The sequence below is a fragment of the Halichoerus grypus genome, chromosome 3, assembly GCF_964656455.1.
Source record: "Halichoerus grypus chromosome 3, mHalGry1.hap1.1, whole genome shotgun sequence".
Lineage (NCBI taxonomy): Eukaryota > Metazoa > Chordata > Mammalia > Carnivora > Phocidae > Halichoerus > Halichoerus grypus.
The window spans coordinates 176,466,529-176,483,386 of NC_135714.1; the positions used below are offsets into that span (position 1 = coordinate 176,466,529).

General features: G+C 43.1%; 1 protein-coding gene across 15 annotated transcripts in view; it reads right to left on the reverse strand.

Annotated features, from left to right (window-relative positions):
- Positions 1-15,362, reverse strand: part of UNC5D (unc-5 netrin receptor D) — a 532,476-nt gene extending 517,114 nt beyond the window's left edge. For all 15 annotated transcript variants that reach the window (XM_078069620.1, XM_036081562.2, XM_036081563.2 and 12 more), the window contains exon 1: positions 14,936-15,362. In XM_078069620.1, the coding sequence (XP_077925746.1) occupies positions 14,936-15,038 (103 nt within the window). In that variant the 5' untranslated portion in view covers positions 15,039-15,362. The remainder of the gene's footprint in view (positions 1-14,935) is intronic.
- Positions 15,363-16,858: the final 1,496 nt, after the last annotated feature.

The following is a 16,858-nucleotide window of genomic DNA, read 5'->3' on the forward strand; positions in this document are numbered from 1 at the left end:
CAAGGCAACATGTGAGAGGTATAAGTAACAAAATGCACAAGACAAGGGAAATCATAGGAGTAGTTTTGAGGCACAGCAAGGAGTCCAGTTGAGTAGAAGGTACATGAAGAGACAGTAGGAAAAAAAAAAAAAAACAAAGTTTTGTTAGAAGTGTTCTGAAGACCATTTAATGCCAGACCAAAAAAAAACCCATGTGTATATGAAATGTTCATACGTTACAAAGGTGACATCAGAGATCATTAGGGAAAGGAGGGACTTCTCAATAAATGGTTCTGAGACAACTGATTATGTGCATTAAAAAATGAAAAGAAGGGGCGCCTGGGTGGCTCAGTTGGTTAAGCGACTGCCTTCGGCTCAGGTCATGATCCTGGAGTCCCTGGATCGAGTCCCGCATCAGGCTCCCTGCTCGGCAGGGAGTCTGCTTCTCCCTCTGACCCTCCCCCCTCTCATGTGCTCTCTCTCATTCTCTCTCTCTCAAATAAATAAATAAATAAATAAATCTTTAAAAAAAAAAAAAGAAAAGAAAAGAAATCTCTAACTCAAACTCTACACAGAAAAAAAGAAAGAAAAATGTATCCTAGGTGGATTAAAGGCAAAAATATGAAAGACCAAACTATACAATTTAGGATATAGGAGAATGTATTTAATTACATGTAGGAAGGATTTCCTAAGCACAACACAAAGGACCTAAGCCTAAAATGACTGAAAACACTGATTACATTAAAATTGAAACTAAAGTTCATGAGAAAATAACAAAATATTCAAGTCATCAGAAAATACCATAAAGTAAAAAAAAAAAAAACTAAAGAAATTTCAGTCACACATAATACATTAAAGATTTTATATATGTATATATAAAACATGTATGACATATACACTTAAAACTACTACAATTCAATAAGATACAATAATAGAAAAAATGAGCAAAAGACTTGAGTAGGTGTTTCATAGAAGAAATATAAATGGCAATGAGGTATACGGAAGAATGTTTAACTTCATTAGCAATCAGAAATATGAAAATTAAATCCATGCAGAGATAATCATATTATAACCCACTAAAAATGAGCAGAAACCTCCAGGCCTATTAATATCCAAAGGTGGTTGATGGGAAATGATGAGAACTTACATTTTACTGAAAAATGATGTGGCATTGCCTGGAAAATTTAACATGCTTGCCCTCTAGGTCTTAGTGATCTCCTCTCAGGTAAGAAACACTTGAAAATGGGTACCATGAGGCATGCATAACAAAGTTCCTAGGAGCACTTTTCATAAAAGAAAAAAAATCTGAACAAGCCCAAATTTCACTGACAGCAACATAAGTCAATTATGGCTGAGTCACACCACGGAATATCGTATCTGAGGGAAGTGAATCAACAACAGTACATGTAATAACAGAGATGAAACACAATCTTGTCGTGACAAACAACAACTGCTGAGAAATATGTAGACTCTAATTTAAATACATCTCCAAAAGAAGCAAAAGTAAACTGTGTTTGTGTCGAAGTACATACATACTTGTTTAAGCTATTTTTTAGAAACAAGGAGATGATGAGCACAGAATGTGAGCCATGATTCCTTCTGAAGGAGAACCCGAGCGGTGCATGATGGGAGGAACACACACAAGGGTCAAGTGTTGACAGCGCCCCACTTCTTACGTGTGGTGTTAAGTGCACAAATACCCAGTGTAATTTGATTTTTTAAAAACTATTTATTTAAAAAAACTATTTATTCAGGGGCGCCTGGGTGGCTCAGTAATTCAGCGTCTGCCTTCGGCTCAGGTCATGATCCCAGGGTCCTGGGATCAGCCCCGCATCAGGCTCCCTGCTCAGCGGGAAGCCTGCTTCTCCCTCTCCCGCTCCCCCTGCTTGCGTTCCCTCTCTTGCTGTGTCTCTCTCTGGCAAATAAATAAAATCTTAAAAAAAAAAAAACTACTTATTCATACGCAACAATAAAATCACAAAATGTCTAACAGTTTATATTTGATTTCACAGACAAATAAGGAACCACTGGCAGTTGTGAACAGGGCAGTACTATTAGAAACGCTTGTGGTGAGAATTCCTACACCAAGTTGCCTGGAATGGCTATGGTGTCCCTGCCTACCTCTCTGCGTCAACAACAGTGGTGCTCCCTGGGACTTGGCCCTCCACTGTGTGTAGGAGGAGCTACCCTGCCTATATCCTTCAGACACCAAGACTAGCACAAAGATACTAATCCACTCATAAATATGACTACTTACCATGTACATCCTGGGCCTAGGAGACATTCAATGATGCTTCAAGGGGATGGGAATCTCTATCTGTGAGCCCTGTGCTTTTGTCCAGAAGGGAAACATGGTACAACCTCCAAACCTGAGTCCTTAATGCCTAATCCCTCTCATATAATCTTATCCCTTTTAGTAATAGCCCAGGTGTTGCCTCCTAGTACGATAAGTCGAGCTTCTCGACTTGTGCCAGCATCCAGTTTCACTCACGCAAGTCATCCGGGATGCAATGTGGAAAGATGACGCCTGACACAGAAGGGGAGGCAAATGGGGCATGGTCACCTTCAATCCCTTACCTTTTGCTGGGACAGTGATTTCCAAATCACTTCTCTAAATTTTAAAACAAGATCAGAGTCAACATTTGTACACAATCAATGCACCCATTAAATCAATGGGTCTCGATCTTGCATTCCCAAATTGAGAATCACCTGGGGAACTTAAAAAAATACCAGTGGGTGGGCACCTGGGTGGCTCAGTTGGTTAAGCGACTGCCTTCGGCTCAGGTCATGATCCTGGAGTCCCAGGATCGGGTCCCGCATCGGGCTCCCTGCTCGGCAGGGAGTCTGCTTCTCCCTCTGACCCTCCCCCCTCTCATGTGCTCTCTCTTTCTCAAATAAATAAATAAAATCTTTAAAAAAAAAAAAATACCAGTGGGTCATCCCCAGGAGATTCCGACTCGATTGCTCTGAGTTAGAGGCCCTTGCAGCAGCTGGCTGAGAACGTCAGAGAGACACTGACTTCATCACTTAAATCACACACATATGTATTTCAATAAACCAGGGCTACACTAAACATTCGGTGCTCATCTTTCCATCTACTGTTTCTCGATAAAACTGTTTAAACATACTTGAAACTGTTAAACATCAGTTTGAAACTCAAAAAAAAAAAAGTTAATGTCAACACACCTCCGAAGTACCTGCGTAGGATTTTCTCCCCCATCCTGGCTGACAATACTACAGAAGTCTGCCTTTCTGCTGGGTTTGAAAAAATAGCATTGGGTGATGACCAGGGATTTGGAGATCTAAAACCTGACCACCATTTCCAGCAGCAAGAGCCTTCACTGATAATTGCTAAAAAAATAACCAAACCCGGGGCACCTAGGTGGCTCAGTCATTAAGCATCTGCCTTCGGCTCAGGTCATGATCCCAGGGCCCTGGGATCGAGCCCCTCATCAGGCTCCCTGCTCAGCGGGGAGTCTGTTTCTCCCTCTCCCACTCCCCCTGCTTGTGTTCCTGCTCTCGCTGTCTCTCTCTCTGTGTCAAATAAATAAATAAAATCTTTAAAAAAAAAAAAAAAAACCCTGAATATTTTCATACCTAATCTCCAAGAATCAGAAGTTTCCTAAACCCCGTGTGTTTAACACTTCCCCGGCAAAGTGGCTTGGATATGAATCATCAACATGATCCAGTCACCCAAGTTTCCAGGCTCCAGCTCAATCACGGAGATTGCTTTTTGCAAGTTATCCTGGCCTTCGGAGGTGCAGAATTCACTTGAAAATAAGGAAAAATAGGGACTCCATGAGAAGCAGCAACTGAAGCCTTCAAAATTATACCCAGTCGCTCTCTTTGAATGCAGATTTATAGCCTTTTGAGGGTATCACTAGCATATGGCTGCCAACATCAAAAGCTCTCTTAAAAGAAGCACAAGTCAAATGCTTACGCACATTTGAAATCTGCCCCACCCAGTGTCCTCAGAGTGTCCAACTATTACATCCACTTGAATAACCACCTCATAATGGGCCCAGCAGACCATTCAAACTGGAAGTGTTACCTTCTCACCACACCTGAAAATCCAGCTTTACACAGGGAAAAATGGAAATTGGAAGTGATTTATTTACCCAGATAAGAATTCGGAGCTGTGTGGCAAATACCACTCTAAAATCATATCCTTTGCGTAAAGCATAACTCACAGCACTAATATCACATAGAAAATGCAGTTACTATAATATTCTTTCCTGTGTACAGATTTTTAAAATAATGACATTTAGGAAGTATTTAGGACCTACTAGTGATTGATTGTAGTAGATCCTAAATACCAGTTCAGTATTTGTTCATACTGGACACACTTATTACCAAGGATGCAGAAGTAATCGAGACAAAAGCTTAAGACTCACGCCAAATTTCCTCCCAACATGAAACAAATCCATAATGGAAACACTTTTTATGATATTAATTAGCTCTGCTACACTGAACTAACCTGAGCCCCTCAAATCAAAACCCTAATGTTCTCTAAGAACTGAGCCAAGAAGAGAGATCTATATTATTTCAAAGGTATTTAGAAAAATATAAACATTTTAAATAAAAGGAAGACATCCTTTAACAGAGAGGAAAAATGATCAATAGTCTTTAGTCTTCTGGTATTTCTTTTGAATTCTTTTGTGCCTCTATTGATTACTTTTGTTATTATAGGCCCAGAAAGGAAAAGAGGTAAGAATGACATTGAGAAAGTGAAGATCTGGTGGGTGAGCACCGACAGAAATGACCTATAAAAGTCAAGAAAGCTACTTTGCTTCTCTAGACTTTGGTTGTTCATGTAAAAATTTGGGCTTTGGCCTAGAAATTTTAGGGTTCTTTTCAGTGATATAATTTTATGATTTTCCTCTACAGAATTACATAGAAACTCGGTGATCAAATTAATGTTTATGAAACATTAAATGGATGGCCATGTAAATGCTTTCTATCTTCTGCTTTTAGGCAGTGCCCCTCCACAAAGCTAGAAGAAGCTTTAGAAGCACAGCTGAAAGATGAGTACTGAACATGAGAAATGACTGGCTCCCGGATCCTTTCAATCTCTTCATAAAATACACCAAGGTCACTGAGACAAACTGGAAGTCAGAGTGTTCTATACAGTGAGTTTTGTTTATCAAAGGTGTTTTATTACAATAATGTGAGAAGACTCAGAGAACCTGGAAACATAAAATTTCATAAATCTGGTTTCTATTGGAAAGAAAAAGTCAGTCACTCTAGCAACCATAGGCCTCTGCATCCAACTGAGCAAAAATGAGCCACAGTGGGGGTGCGGGGGGGTCCTAACTCCTTCAGCCATTTTCCATGCAACCCACTTCGGTTGCTAGAGTTGCTCATGTATGCATTAGTTTACAACCACTGATTTAGGAGAAACTGATACCTAGAATTAAATTTTTTATGGTGTTTGTACCTTCCTCAAAATGCTTCAGCCAAGGCTTACCAGCATCATTCCTGAAGTCCCACTAACTTGTCCTGAAAATTCTACAGCCACAGCATTTTTTATTGAAGGTTTTAATATATATTTAAAATGCCAAGAAATGCTTCCCAAAATGATAAAAATACCGTGAAGAACCAGAGAAGGAAGTGACACGTTGAAGCACATGTGGTCTCCAACTTCCCAGGCTCATCACACTGCTTAAAGGAGAAGGGAATTTTTGAGAAGTCTTGAGGAAGAAACAGACAGGCAGGCCTGGGTTGAGCACCCAACCCTTGGTTTTGGCTCAGGGTCATCATGACATTAAGCCCCATGTCAGGCTCCACATCCAGCAGAGTCTGCTTGAGATTCTCTCTGCTTCCACGCCTATGCTCACACACTCTCTCTCTCTCTCAAATAAATAAATCTTAAAAAAAAAAATACAAAGATTTGGGGGTTAGACAAGAGATACCATGGAGAGAGAAACAGAGTACCTAAATTAAGAAGTCAAAATTAAATCGACATCTCAAGTGTTATTAATGCCATTTAAATTAATAGCATAGAACTTCATGATCTAAGTTTACTGTAAGGATGATATATGACATTCTACTAATATATAATACATACGCAGATACCCATGCATTAAAGCACTTATCACCTTGACAATTATTAATAACTGGCTTTTTAAGTGATGGTCTTCTCTCCTGCAGGATGTGATATGATAGTGCTGTCTTTCCGCATTGCCGTTCCAGAGGTTGAAATGCATCTCAAGCTGTCTGTTAAACTTGAGAAAATACTAAATGGGTTGTGTGGGTTTTCTTTTTTTTGCTTTCTTTTTGCCCCAATGTAAAAAAAAGAAATTAATGACAAATCTTTTATTCAGCTTTATTTCTTTAAAGCAAACCCCCAAATACATCCCACCCACACACCTCACACTAACAAAACCTGTGAACCTCCTGATTGTTTTTTTGTTTTTGTTTTTTCCCGTAAGGAAAACAACTTAGGAAATCTGATGCAATCAGTGTAGCTTCTGGTCCCAAGACTGAGGGAGATACAAGGGTTGCTGATTTAGATGCAGGAGAGTTGAACTTTTTCCAGCCCCTCTCAAATAGCTTATAAAATACTTACATTTGCCTGGCAAAGAATTTTATTCGGTGGTCTGTATTTTTTTGGCCCTATCTCTTTTTAAAGACAGGCTGGAAAATTCTTAAAGACACACTGATGAAAACTGTTATTGGAAGTCCAATGGCCCTGTGCTACGGCACAACCTTCAAGTACAAATTTAAAGACTTTAATCTTGTTTTACAAGTGTACACAGAAAGAAAAAATACAGCACATACACTCAAAATTAATAATAAAGACAATGTATTTAGAAAGCTATGAAGATGGAGGAGCTAGTATTCTATTTCTAAAAAGCCTGGCTTATAATGGCATCTTTAAAAATAAAACCAGAGAACTAATTTGTGATTTCACCTACTTTAATGAACACTTTCATTCCTTAGATTAAGAAAACGTTACTGCTTAGCAAGTTCCTCAGAATATGTGACATACAACTTACGCCATACCACACTATGCCATTAGCGATATAGTCACAATTTTACTTCCCTCCAAGCACTTCTGACACATTTCCCAGGCAGGGCCATTTCTGTTTATAACCATGAGAAACATAACACAAACAGACCGAGAAGGCAACACAGGTATCATCCAAAATTTTATTCACGTATTTCTCCTTCCTCACACATGCTCACGCATCCGCAGCCCTGTCTCAAGAGCAACATGAGCAAAATGCTGTATCGTCTGGCTCAGGTCTAATCAATCCATCTGGTAATAAAATAGAATTACATGCTAAAGAAGTCCAAAAGGCCCAGAAACCATTTGGAGACTCAGCTTCTAGGCCTGGTACTATTTACTGCTACCTGTCTGGCCTTGGTTGAAGAATCTCTAAATCTAATTTTATCATCTGTTCAAGATCAGGGTGGATGTGAAAATACAAAGCAATCACGCTTGTAAACATCCCTTAAAAGTGTCAAGTTCCATGCAAATGAATGATTACTCAAAACAGTCATCCATGAGAGTATCACTCTTATACTTAACCATCTTTTTAGAATAGTCTGTCTAGGAATGTAGGCTTTCCAACCTATTAAGGGAAAACATACATATATATATATATATATATATATATATGAAAACATATATTCCCTGAAACTTTCACCTAATACTGTTTAGGTGAAAGTTTCTAAAACTTATTCAATACTGTGATAAAATAACTCAGGGAAATTTAATTGCCAAAGAACTTTGGTTGGTGTATGCTATTGGACAATGACTGCCAGGGGCTGGGTGAGTAACAGTAAGCATAATGGGCCCTGTCAAGGAGAGATAACTAACTACCTTGCCGCAGAGAAAGACAGACCCCAAACACGTACACGATGTTCTGACAACGATAATCCAGCTGGTTGGGAAGCCTCAGTACGCTGTATGAACAGTGCTCTGTTTTGGGGGTTTTTTTTATTTTTTTTGAACCAACTGGTTTTACTCTACCTCTTACTTAACTCTGGCCTCATTCTCTCATTATCTTGAATTCCAGATCATTTCAAGTGCAGGTCAGTCAAGAGATACGATAGAATGAAGGTGATTGAGAGGAGTAGAAAAGCTTCTTATTTAATAAAAATCTGACTTTGGGCAAACTGCTCAACTTCTGGGGGACTCAGTTTCCTCTTTATTACATGCAATTAATTAGATGCAAACATCAGTCCTCAATTACTTCAAAATAGAATTCAAGACTTTTTTTTTTTTTAAGATTTTATTTATTTATTTGACAGAGAGAGACACAAACAAGAGAGGGAACACAAGCAGGGGGAGTGGGAGAGGGAGAAGCAGGCTCCCCACTGAGCAGGGAGCCCGATGCGGGGCTCGATCCCAGGACCTTGGGATCATGACCTGAGCCGAAGGCAGACACTTAACGACTGAGCCACCCAGGCACCCCGGATTCAAGACTTTTCAAATATTGCATCTGTCTTTACAAATGCTGGAAGAAAGACAATTTATCATCTCAGAATGGAGCTCCTGAATGTGTTCGTTTTATGAGTGGCTGCATGTTTGTCTGAGTTAAAACTGACATTTGTGTTTACCTAGTCTTCTATTGGCATTTTAAAAATAGTCTTACACTGTATTCCACTTCATACTGGCTTGCACGTGAAAAACAATATTGAAAATACAAACTCTGAATTACTATCACATGTGGCCCTGCTACTTAAAGATGGATGGGGTTCATGGATGGGGTCATCTAGAAGCTTATCAAAAATGCAGAATCTCAGGCCCCTCCCCAGACTAACTAAATCAGAAGGTGCATTTTTAGGAGAACTGCAGTGATTTACATGCACATTAACATTTGAAAAGCACTGATTTGTAAGTTTCAAAGATATTACCGGCGAAGCTTCCATAACCCATGATCATTTGGTTTCCCCTCCTCTCCTCATAGATTTTATTAAATTAAATTCAAACAAAGATGGTAACTACTAAATAAGTACTGTTGCTAGCAGAAGCCACCAATCCCTTTCACACTACTCCCAACAACACATGCACAAATATATTCAGAGGCAAATTTCTCATCCAATATTTAGAAAATAAATTTGCTTTTATAGTAAGTTATCAAAATCTGTGAATGATAGTCCACACAACATAGCTATGCTGGTGTTAGTTGAGCCTTTGAAGTATGCAGGATGATTTCTTCCCATGCCTGCCTGCCAACCACCTACCTGCCGGAATTTCTGCAGTACCACTTTCCCTTGGACTCACCTGATTTGAGAAATTACAACGTTTGATTTTAGATAACAACAAAGCATCTGCGAAATTCATTCGTATTCAAGCTCCGCATCGCTGCAGTGACGTTTACCCCACATGATTCCTCCTAGCCTTAAAATGCCAGCTTGGGTTGGTGGGATATCTGTGCGCCAAGGTCTCTCTTCCTGGGGAGTAAGGCTCTTTCGCACTTTATGAACCAGAAATTTGGGGACAGAGAGTCAGAATCTGCGTTAAGTGAAGCTGGCCTTGACCTCACTTGGAAGACAGCTTTTGGTTTTTCAGTTTCCTTATTTATGAAGAAAGGAACTGGTCATAGAGGAAGAATTCAGGCCTCCCCTTACTCTTGTCTTGTTAGAAACAATATCGGGAAATACTCTTGAGTCCTGTAGTGGTCCGATATACTGGAGAAGCATCATACAGGTGGGTTGTTTCTACTCGAGCCCCAGAAACACAACCCAGGACTTCTGCCCCTAATTTCTATGTCGGTGAAGTCAGTAGGGAGGGGCAGGTGTTGAGCACAGAAGACGCGGTTCACACCCTGTCCTGCGCACCCACACCCGCTTTTGGAAGAAATACTGCAAAAGCACAGCGGAGTTCACAGTGGATTTCTAAGGCAGTCCAAAGTGAATACATTAACATCCGCCTAATTCTGAAAATTATCTACGCACAGCATGCGTATGCGCACAATAAGGCCCCACGATGCAATGTGGCACAAACAATTAAAAGTTCTTTCCAAAGCGGAAATGCAAAATAGAACGAATATCTATTTTCTGTAAATGAATCTAGCCATCTGCCTCGAAAGAGCTGCAGCAGGAGTACCCCAAACAGCAGAAACAGCAGCCTCTGGTGTTAACAGTCTACTCTCAAATCTCACACTCCACATTTCCCCGGCAAACAAGGCTAAAAATACAAGACATGCAACCAATAGTCTCTTGGGATCTGCCATTCCATGGATGGCGTATTCAATCAGAGTAATATTTTCTGCTGAAATTCAAAATTGAAAAAAAAAAATAAAGCAAGCTATCATATTAGAAACTGGCGTTCAGAATTTTAAGTGTGAATCCAATCCCAAAGAATGTTAAGCTGAATGGTGAGAGGGTGGTTGTTTTCATACAACATAAATCTCTGAGATTTATCTGAATATATTTATAGATTTATTGAAGCTACTCCGAATCCCTCTACAGCTCTCACAGTGATAGAGAAATTTTTTAGTCCTTTTGTCACCAAAATATAAGGGTCACTTTATTTTTAGCATAGTTTAGAAAACGGTCCTTGTTGTAGGCTCTGGAGCAGGACAGTGTAGGTTCGAATCCAGGCTCCTCCATATACTAACTCTGTGACCTTGCACAAGTTATTTAATCCCTCTTTGCCCTTCGTTTCCTATATTAAAAATGAGAATACAACTCACCTCAGAGTGGTATTTTAAGGACTAAATGAGTTAACATACGTAAAGCGTTTAGAATAATCAATGGCACACACTAAATACAATAATTGCTATTATTATTTTGCACTCAAACAAGGCTACAAAAATGCCTTCTCTGAAGGAATAGGCAGAATATAAAGAGCGGTAGCAACACAATGGTAAGTTCTCACGCCAACAGGGGCCGTTTAGCAAATGAGGGGGGTGAGCTGGTCAGGGTCTTCGCCTAGAGTTTGCAGCTCTCATTACAGGAAAGTTCCCATTGGCTATTCAGTCATGCCATTAGTTCATGAAGGTATCAGAAGGAGGAGGACAGAAGAGAAGACAATGACGGGGCTGCTCAACTGGCACTTGCCTCAATATGGGATTAGGATTAATGGCAAAAGTGCAATCAAGAAGCATCCCCATCGGGACTTTCTGTGAATGTGTGTGCCTGTCCATTACGGGGACACTGGTAACCCCACTACCACCTTCTTTAAGAGGATGTTACAGAATACATCTTTCTTTGTAAATACACCTGTCTTTGGGATTAGATGTGAATGCATGTAGCCTGGGTCTCTAGCCGTCACATTAAAAAAAGAAGAAAAGGCACAAGGGAGTGGTACCAAATATTCACTAAATCCTGTACAACTAATTCCTTGAGAAACCTTTAGAGTTGGCAACATTTTAAGCTGGGTACTATATACAGTAGAAGGAGGACAATAAAGTCATTGAGACGATAGAGAGAAAACTGCTTCCCTAACTAGTAAGACAGCAGGGTCTGGAACTACCTGACCCACCCAGTCATACAGTTCTGAGAGCCCAAGGAGGATTCCTGGCCCCGTAGCTTTTCCCACCCTATGGGCCATCACTTACAGAACCATACACAGGTCACTCAAAGAGTGAGGAAGGACATTTATTTTTCATAGTGAGACCCTGCAAAAGAACAACTTTCTTTCTAAGGGCCAAATCAGAACAACAAATCTCATCTTAAGAACTAAGATACTCGAAAACATTTCTTGAGCAGAAAAGAAGGTGCCACGGGACTGTTCAAGCTGAGAGCACAACCCAAGAGTGAGAATAAGACAATCCTGGAAGGAAATTAGGAGAAAAGACACTTTCCTCATAGCACTCTGGAGGGACAGTTTTTTTGAGGAAAAGGAGCAGAATGAGAAAGGCCGGTGGGGGGGGGGAGGGGGGCGGGGGGTTGGGAAGGAGGCAGGGGCATATAAAGTTCATTAAGAAGGAAATGACTAAAGATTTTAAAATGTATGAACCAGGTAGATAAATGGATTTAAGTATGTGTAAACCGTCTGACCCTATTATGCCCAGAAAATAAATGTGTACCTCTCTTGCCCTTAATGCATTACTATAGCTATTATAAGGAAGATGTCATTGTCCGGGACATTTTTTAAAGCAAGGAACTTTGTGGAAGTTTAGCCTATCTAAGATTACCTCCCTCCCTGCCTTTAGATGAGGATATCTTTATGTACAGTATCTAATACAGGAATCACAACCAGATCTACAGCACTACTCTTGTTTTTCAAAGAACAAAAACAAATCAACATGACAACACAATGTGGATTCAATTAGCACTTGGCAGGTCATGAATAACTTTTAAACAGCCTTCTTTTAAGTTGGAAAGTGTTAAAATATACAGTAATCATGGCACCAAAGTGCCTTCCTTACAGTGTGCCAGCAGTCAGGAACATAAATCTGAAAAGATAAGTCTTGCTTGCAAAGGAAGGAACCAGAACTTTGCTCCTTGGGCCATACCAGTTTCTACGGGCAGTCCCTTGTCCCAAGTTATCTTCCCCTTCCAGTACGTTCATTTAAAGCCAATTACCTGAAATCTCCCTCTGATTTTCAGACGGTTTTACATTAAGTATGGAGAAGAAAAGGAAAAAAAAAAAAAAGTTGGTGCACTCATCTTGCAAACAAAGCGTAAGTCATTTTAAAGAAAATGCTACTGAATTGTTAAATATTCTTAAATATTCTTAGATCATAAAGCAAACGGCATAATTCTATATCCCCTGTTGTTTGGGGGGGGGGCAGAATACCTTGGTTCAAATCAACATGAAAAGGCTTGCAAAAAAAACACTTCGTTGGATAAAGAACAACCTAGGGTCAACCCCACAGAGTCTGGTGAGACGACTCAACAAACATGCCACAAAGTTCACCTCATCCTGCTTTTAATGAACGGGCACCTTCCCAAGCTGGCAGAACTTAAGTAACATTGAAACACACCCTTTGTTCTGAAAACTCCCATGGTGCCCACCTGTCCAAAGCCAGATGCATGCAGCTTCACAGGTTCCAGAGCCGGCTTACGACTCATTCCCTATTGAATCTCGGACAGATGCTAAGGAATGGGCTTCATACCCCCACAACATAAAATACTACAAGGGAAATATTAGGCAGATTTACTGCTCTGCTCCATGTGTCTTGAACATTACTATGATCTGTGCAAGACATTTTGTTGTAAATAAGCCTGCGGAGTGTACAGTATGTTTTCTAGGAGACCTTTAAAGAACAGCTTGCAGACAAGAGGTGCTAGCCTTAGTTTCACAGCCAGCAAAACTCCATCCAAGAGGCTTCTGGCATGTCCCCACCTCTTGTTTGGGGCTGGCTTCAAGACAACTCCACCAACCAAATTCCAAGGGGTCAGTACATGGAGGCAGGCACTCTTAGGTATTTCCACATCAAATAGCAAGTGGGAATTCAGACATTTAGATAATTTAGAAAAGAAAAGGCTTGCTTTTCCCTATAACAGTGTATTAAAAACAACTCAGAGCAAAGTCAGCTTTGCAAGGAGGCATTCTCCATAGTAAATTCAATGGCTGAAGCTTATGCTTCTTCCAGCAAGGGAAACAACTATGCTTCACCAGAACCCAGAGTGTGCAATCACGAGGCTCATTTTTAAACCTTTGCTGCTTTTTAAAAAGCCTGCTCCACCAAAAACAAAACAAAAAAAAAGGAAAAAAAGTTTTCAAGAAATTAAATGCAAATAGTCAATGAACAGGATCATAAAACAGAAAGCCTCTTATCTACCTCTTTTTCTTTTTTTTTTTTAATTCTTCATTCTAGACACCCTGACTGCTTTTAACACACCGTTAGCTTTTATAAAAATTAGATTGTGTTGGTTCTTTTATGATCGTCGTCAACCCCTTCCACCCTCTTCTGTCTCCCGGCTACTCATTATGTTCAGGATAGCCAAGAGAGTAGAAGGTGAGGTGGTCAGCTCAGTCCCCCTCTCGCCAGACAAGCGATAGGTGAATTATTCAGTGCAATTACATATTCTAAAACCTAATGGATGGCACACAGGGAAGGAGAAAGGTAAAGATGGGCAGGAAGGAGAGGCTTCGGGATTATTTCAAAGGTAAAGCCGTAATACTCAAGCTATGTGCTGAAATTGCTTCTGATCATCTTCAAAACAAGTCGGCGGGATTTATCTTTAACTTGATGCTCACGTTCTCGTTCACAGTGGAGGTGAAACCAGTTGCGAAATTTCACTCTACTGGAGTCCGGAGGATCCAGGAAAACTGGGTTTACGTTTCAAAGTCAGCAAGAAGCGGCGGTTTCCCCGCTGCTCCGTGGAGCCCTGCGCTCGCTAGCTCCCTAGCTGGAGTAGGCACCCGGTAGCGGGAGGAGGCGCCGGGTGAGCAGCCTCGGGACAAACGCTTACCCTGGCTCGGCACCGCAGGCGCAGCTAAACGCGGATGGTGCACACAGCTCTCCCGGGCTCCCGCATACCGCGGCCTCCTCGAAAGCAAGCCCAGTGCTGTTTAGGTCCTCGGGCTAGTGTCGCCCGTGGGGTGCCAAGCTCAGCGGACTTTAGCTTGGGTGCTGCTCCCCAAAGGGAAAAAGCGCCCTCTCCATTCAAGCCCACCCTACAGAGACTCCCATCACCCCGCCCCTCTCCCAGAAACTCTCGGACACCACTATGCGCGCCCACCCGTGGTCCCTCGCCTTGGAGGCAAGTGGGGAGGGCAGGGGAGAGCGAGACTGGAGTGAAGAAGTGGGTACTCCGGTCTGCAGCAATTGGGGAGGGCTCGGAAAATGGAGCAGGCGATGGGCGTCAAGGGGTAGGGGCCCCGGTCACAGCAACCTGTAGGATTGCGGCTGATCGCAAACTTGGGGTGGGAGGCAGTGGTCCCCTCCGAGGTCCTCCGCCCGATTCCCACCCTGTGGGGTCCGCGCGCGCAGAGATGCAGGGCGCAACTTGGGAAGCCAGCGCCATGGGTGCGGGTCCCGCTCGGTCTCGCCATCGCCCCCTCGCCTCTTCCCCAGCCCCGCCGCCCGCTCCGCCCGGCGCTTACCTCGGGCAGCCGCAGCCCCTGCCGCCCAGAAGCAGAGCCCCAGCCACGGGAGCCACCGGCGCGCCCCTCCAGCGCCTCCCCCTGCGGCGGCCGCTCTCCCCATGCTCCTCGCCCCGCTCGGAGTCTGGCTCCTCTTCCACGCCCCGGGCGCCCGGGAGAGGCACGGCGAGCTGGGGACCGAGACGAGCGGGTCCCGGAGGTCTTCGGCGAGTGACTGGTCCACGGCGGCTCCCTACAGCCCCGGGGCAGGGCGCCCGGAGCCGCCGCTGGCCGGGCACCGGGAGCCAGCACGCGCCCCCATAGCCTCCCACGGCGGGGCGAAGGCTCCCGCCACGGCCGCTGCCGGAGTCGCGCGTCGTCTCCGCAGCACCGCTCACCGCGCTCCCGCTGCTGCCGGGTCCGGGACTACGAGGCGGAGGAGCGAGTCCGCATCGCTAATGAGATCCCCGCGGCCGCCCCTTCTCCTCCCCTCCGAGCGGCAGCCAATGAGCCGGGCCGGGGCGGGGCGGCGGCGAGCCGTGCGGGGCGGGAGGCCGGGAGGCGCAGGTGAGCCCCGCGGCTGCGGCACGCGCCCCCGGGTTCCTCCACGCTCCGCAAATGGCCCCCGCTCAAGGAGAGAGGAAGCAGGTCCGGAGCCGGCTCGGGGACGCGAGCTCACGCTTACGGACGTGAGTGGCGCCGGCGGGCCTCTTGGAGGCGAACCCAGCGCGGAAAGATGTGAGCATCTCGGCAGCCTACCTCGGAGTCTGCCGCTTCCACGAAACCTGTTTTGTTCAACTTTGAGCCCTTTCGCAGTCCTGCCTCTCCTGCTTCCATTTTTTAACATCAGATCAGACAGCACTCCGTACATGTTCAAAGAAAAAAGAAAAAGCCTTAAATGCCAAGTGGGGAAAAATAACACTAGAATAAATCCATTATTATAAGTATGCTAAACCTGCATGCATATAAATAAAGAGGTAGGGAAATTACAGTCAGGGGTGCGTTAACGGGTATGTGATAGATTTTTTATTTCTACCTTTTTTTTTTTAACTTGTCTGAAAGCTTCCTCATTTCTGACGTCTCCTGGTTTTGTTTTAATCTGGGCCCTGGGAATTGCCTTTCTTCTAAGTATCAGGGAAAGTGAGTCGTGCTGGCCTTTGTAACAAGAAGGAAAGAAGACTTTTTCTTAAAAGTGTGGTTTATTTTGAATAACCTGTCAAATCTTTATTTAACTGCTTTTGAAAGTACTCATGGTTGCCTCTTATTCTTCCCTCCGAAGTAGTAACTTAAAAGAGATTGCCTTAGGCCACACAGTTTCAGAGCAAAGAACACACCTGGGGAGTTGGCCCTGAGTCCAAGACTCCATAGTCAAAGCATGCACCATCTCTCCCAGTAGTGAGCCCCCAAAATGGTGCCAGAACTCAACTGGTTAGAACACGCGTCCCCTTTTGCCTGGTTGACCCCAACAGAAAATGAAGTCTTGGCTCAAAAGAAAACCTTCCCGACTGTTCCCCAGTGCCCTCACTCAACATTGATACGAGTACTTCTAAAAAAAAAAAAAAAATCCATCTCTCTCTTGCCAAAGTGCTCCCTGCTCCCAAACACGTTTCTGCGGAGAGTAAACAGTTTAAAGTGAGGTAATTGTTCTGGATGAGGTAATTGCGTTAACTCACTTTCTTCTGAAGAAAAAGAGGATAGGAGGCAGAAAGATTGATTCCCTGATAAGCACATATGCCATCCCTCTCCTGAATGCCACCAGACCTGTGAATGTCGGGGAGAGGAGCCAATTGCTTCCTCCAGTCTTCTTGCAGCTCAATAAAAGGTTTGGGTCCTGGTCAAGAAAACCAAGCTCTGGGGAATGAATGCTTCAAAGCAAAGACTAATGTGGGGCTGGCTAGGGACTTGCCTGAAAATCTCTTTAGAATCTTGGTAGATGAGTGTTTT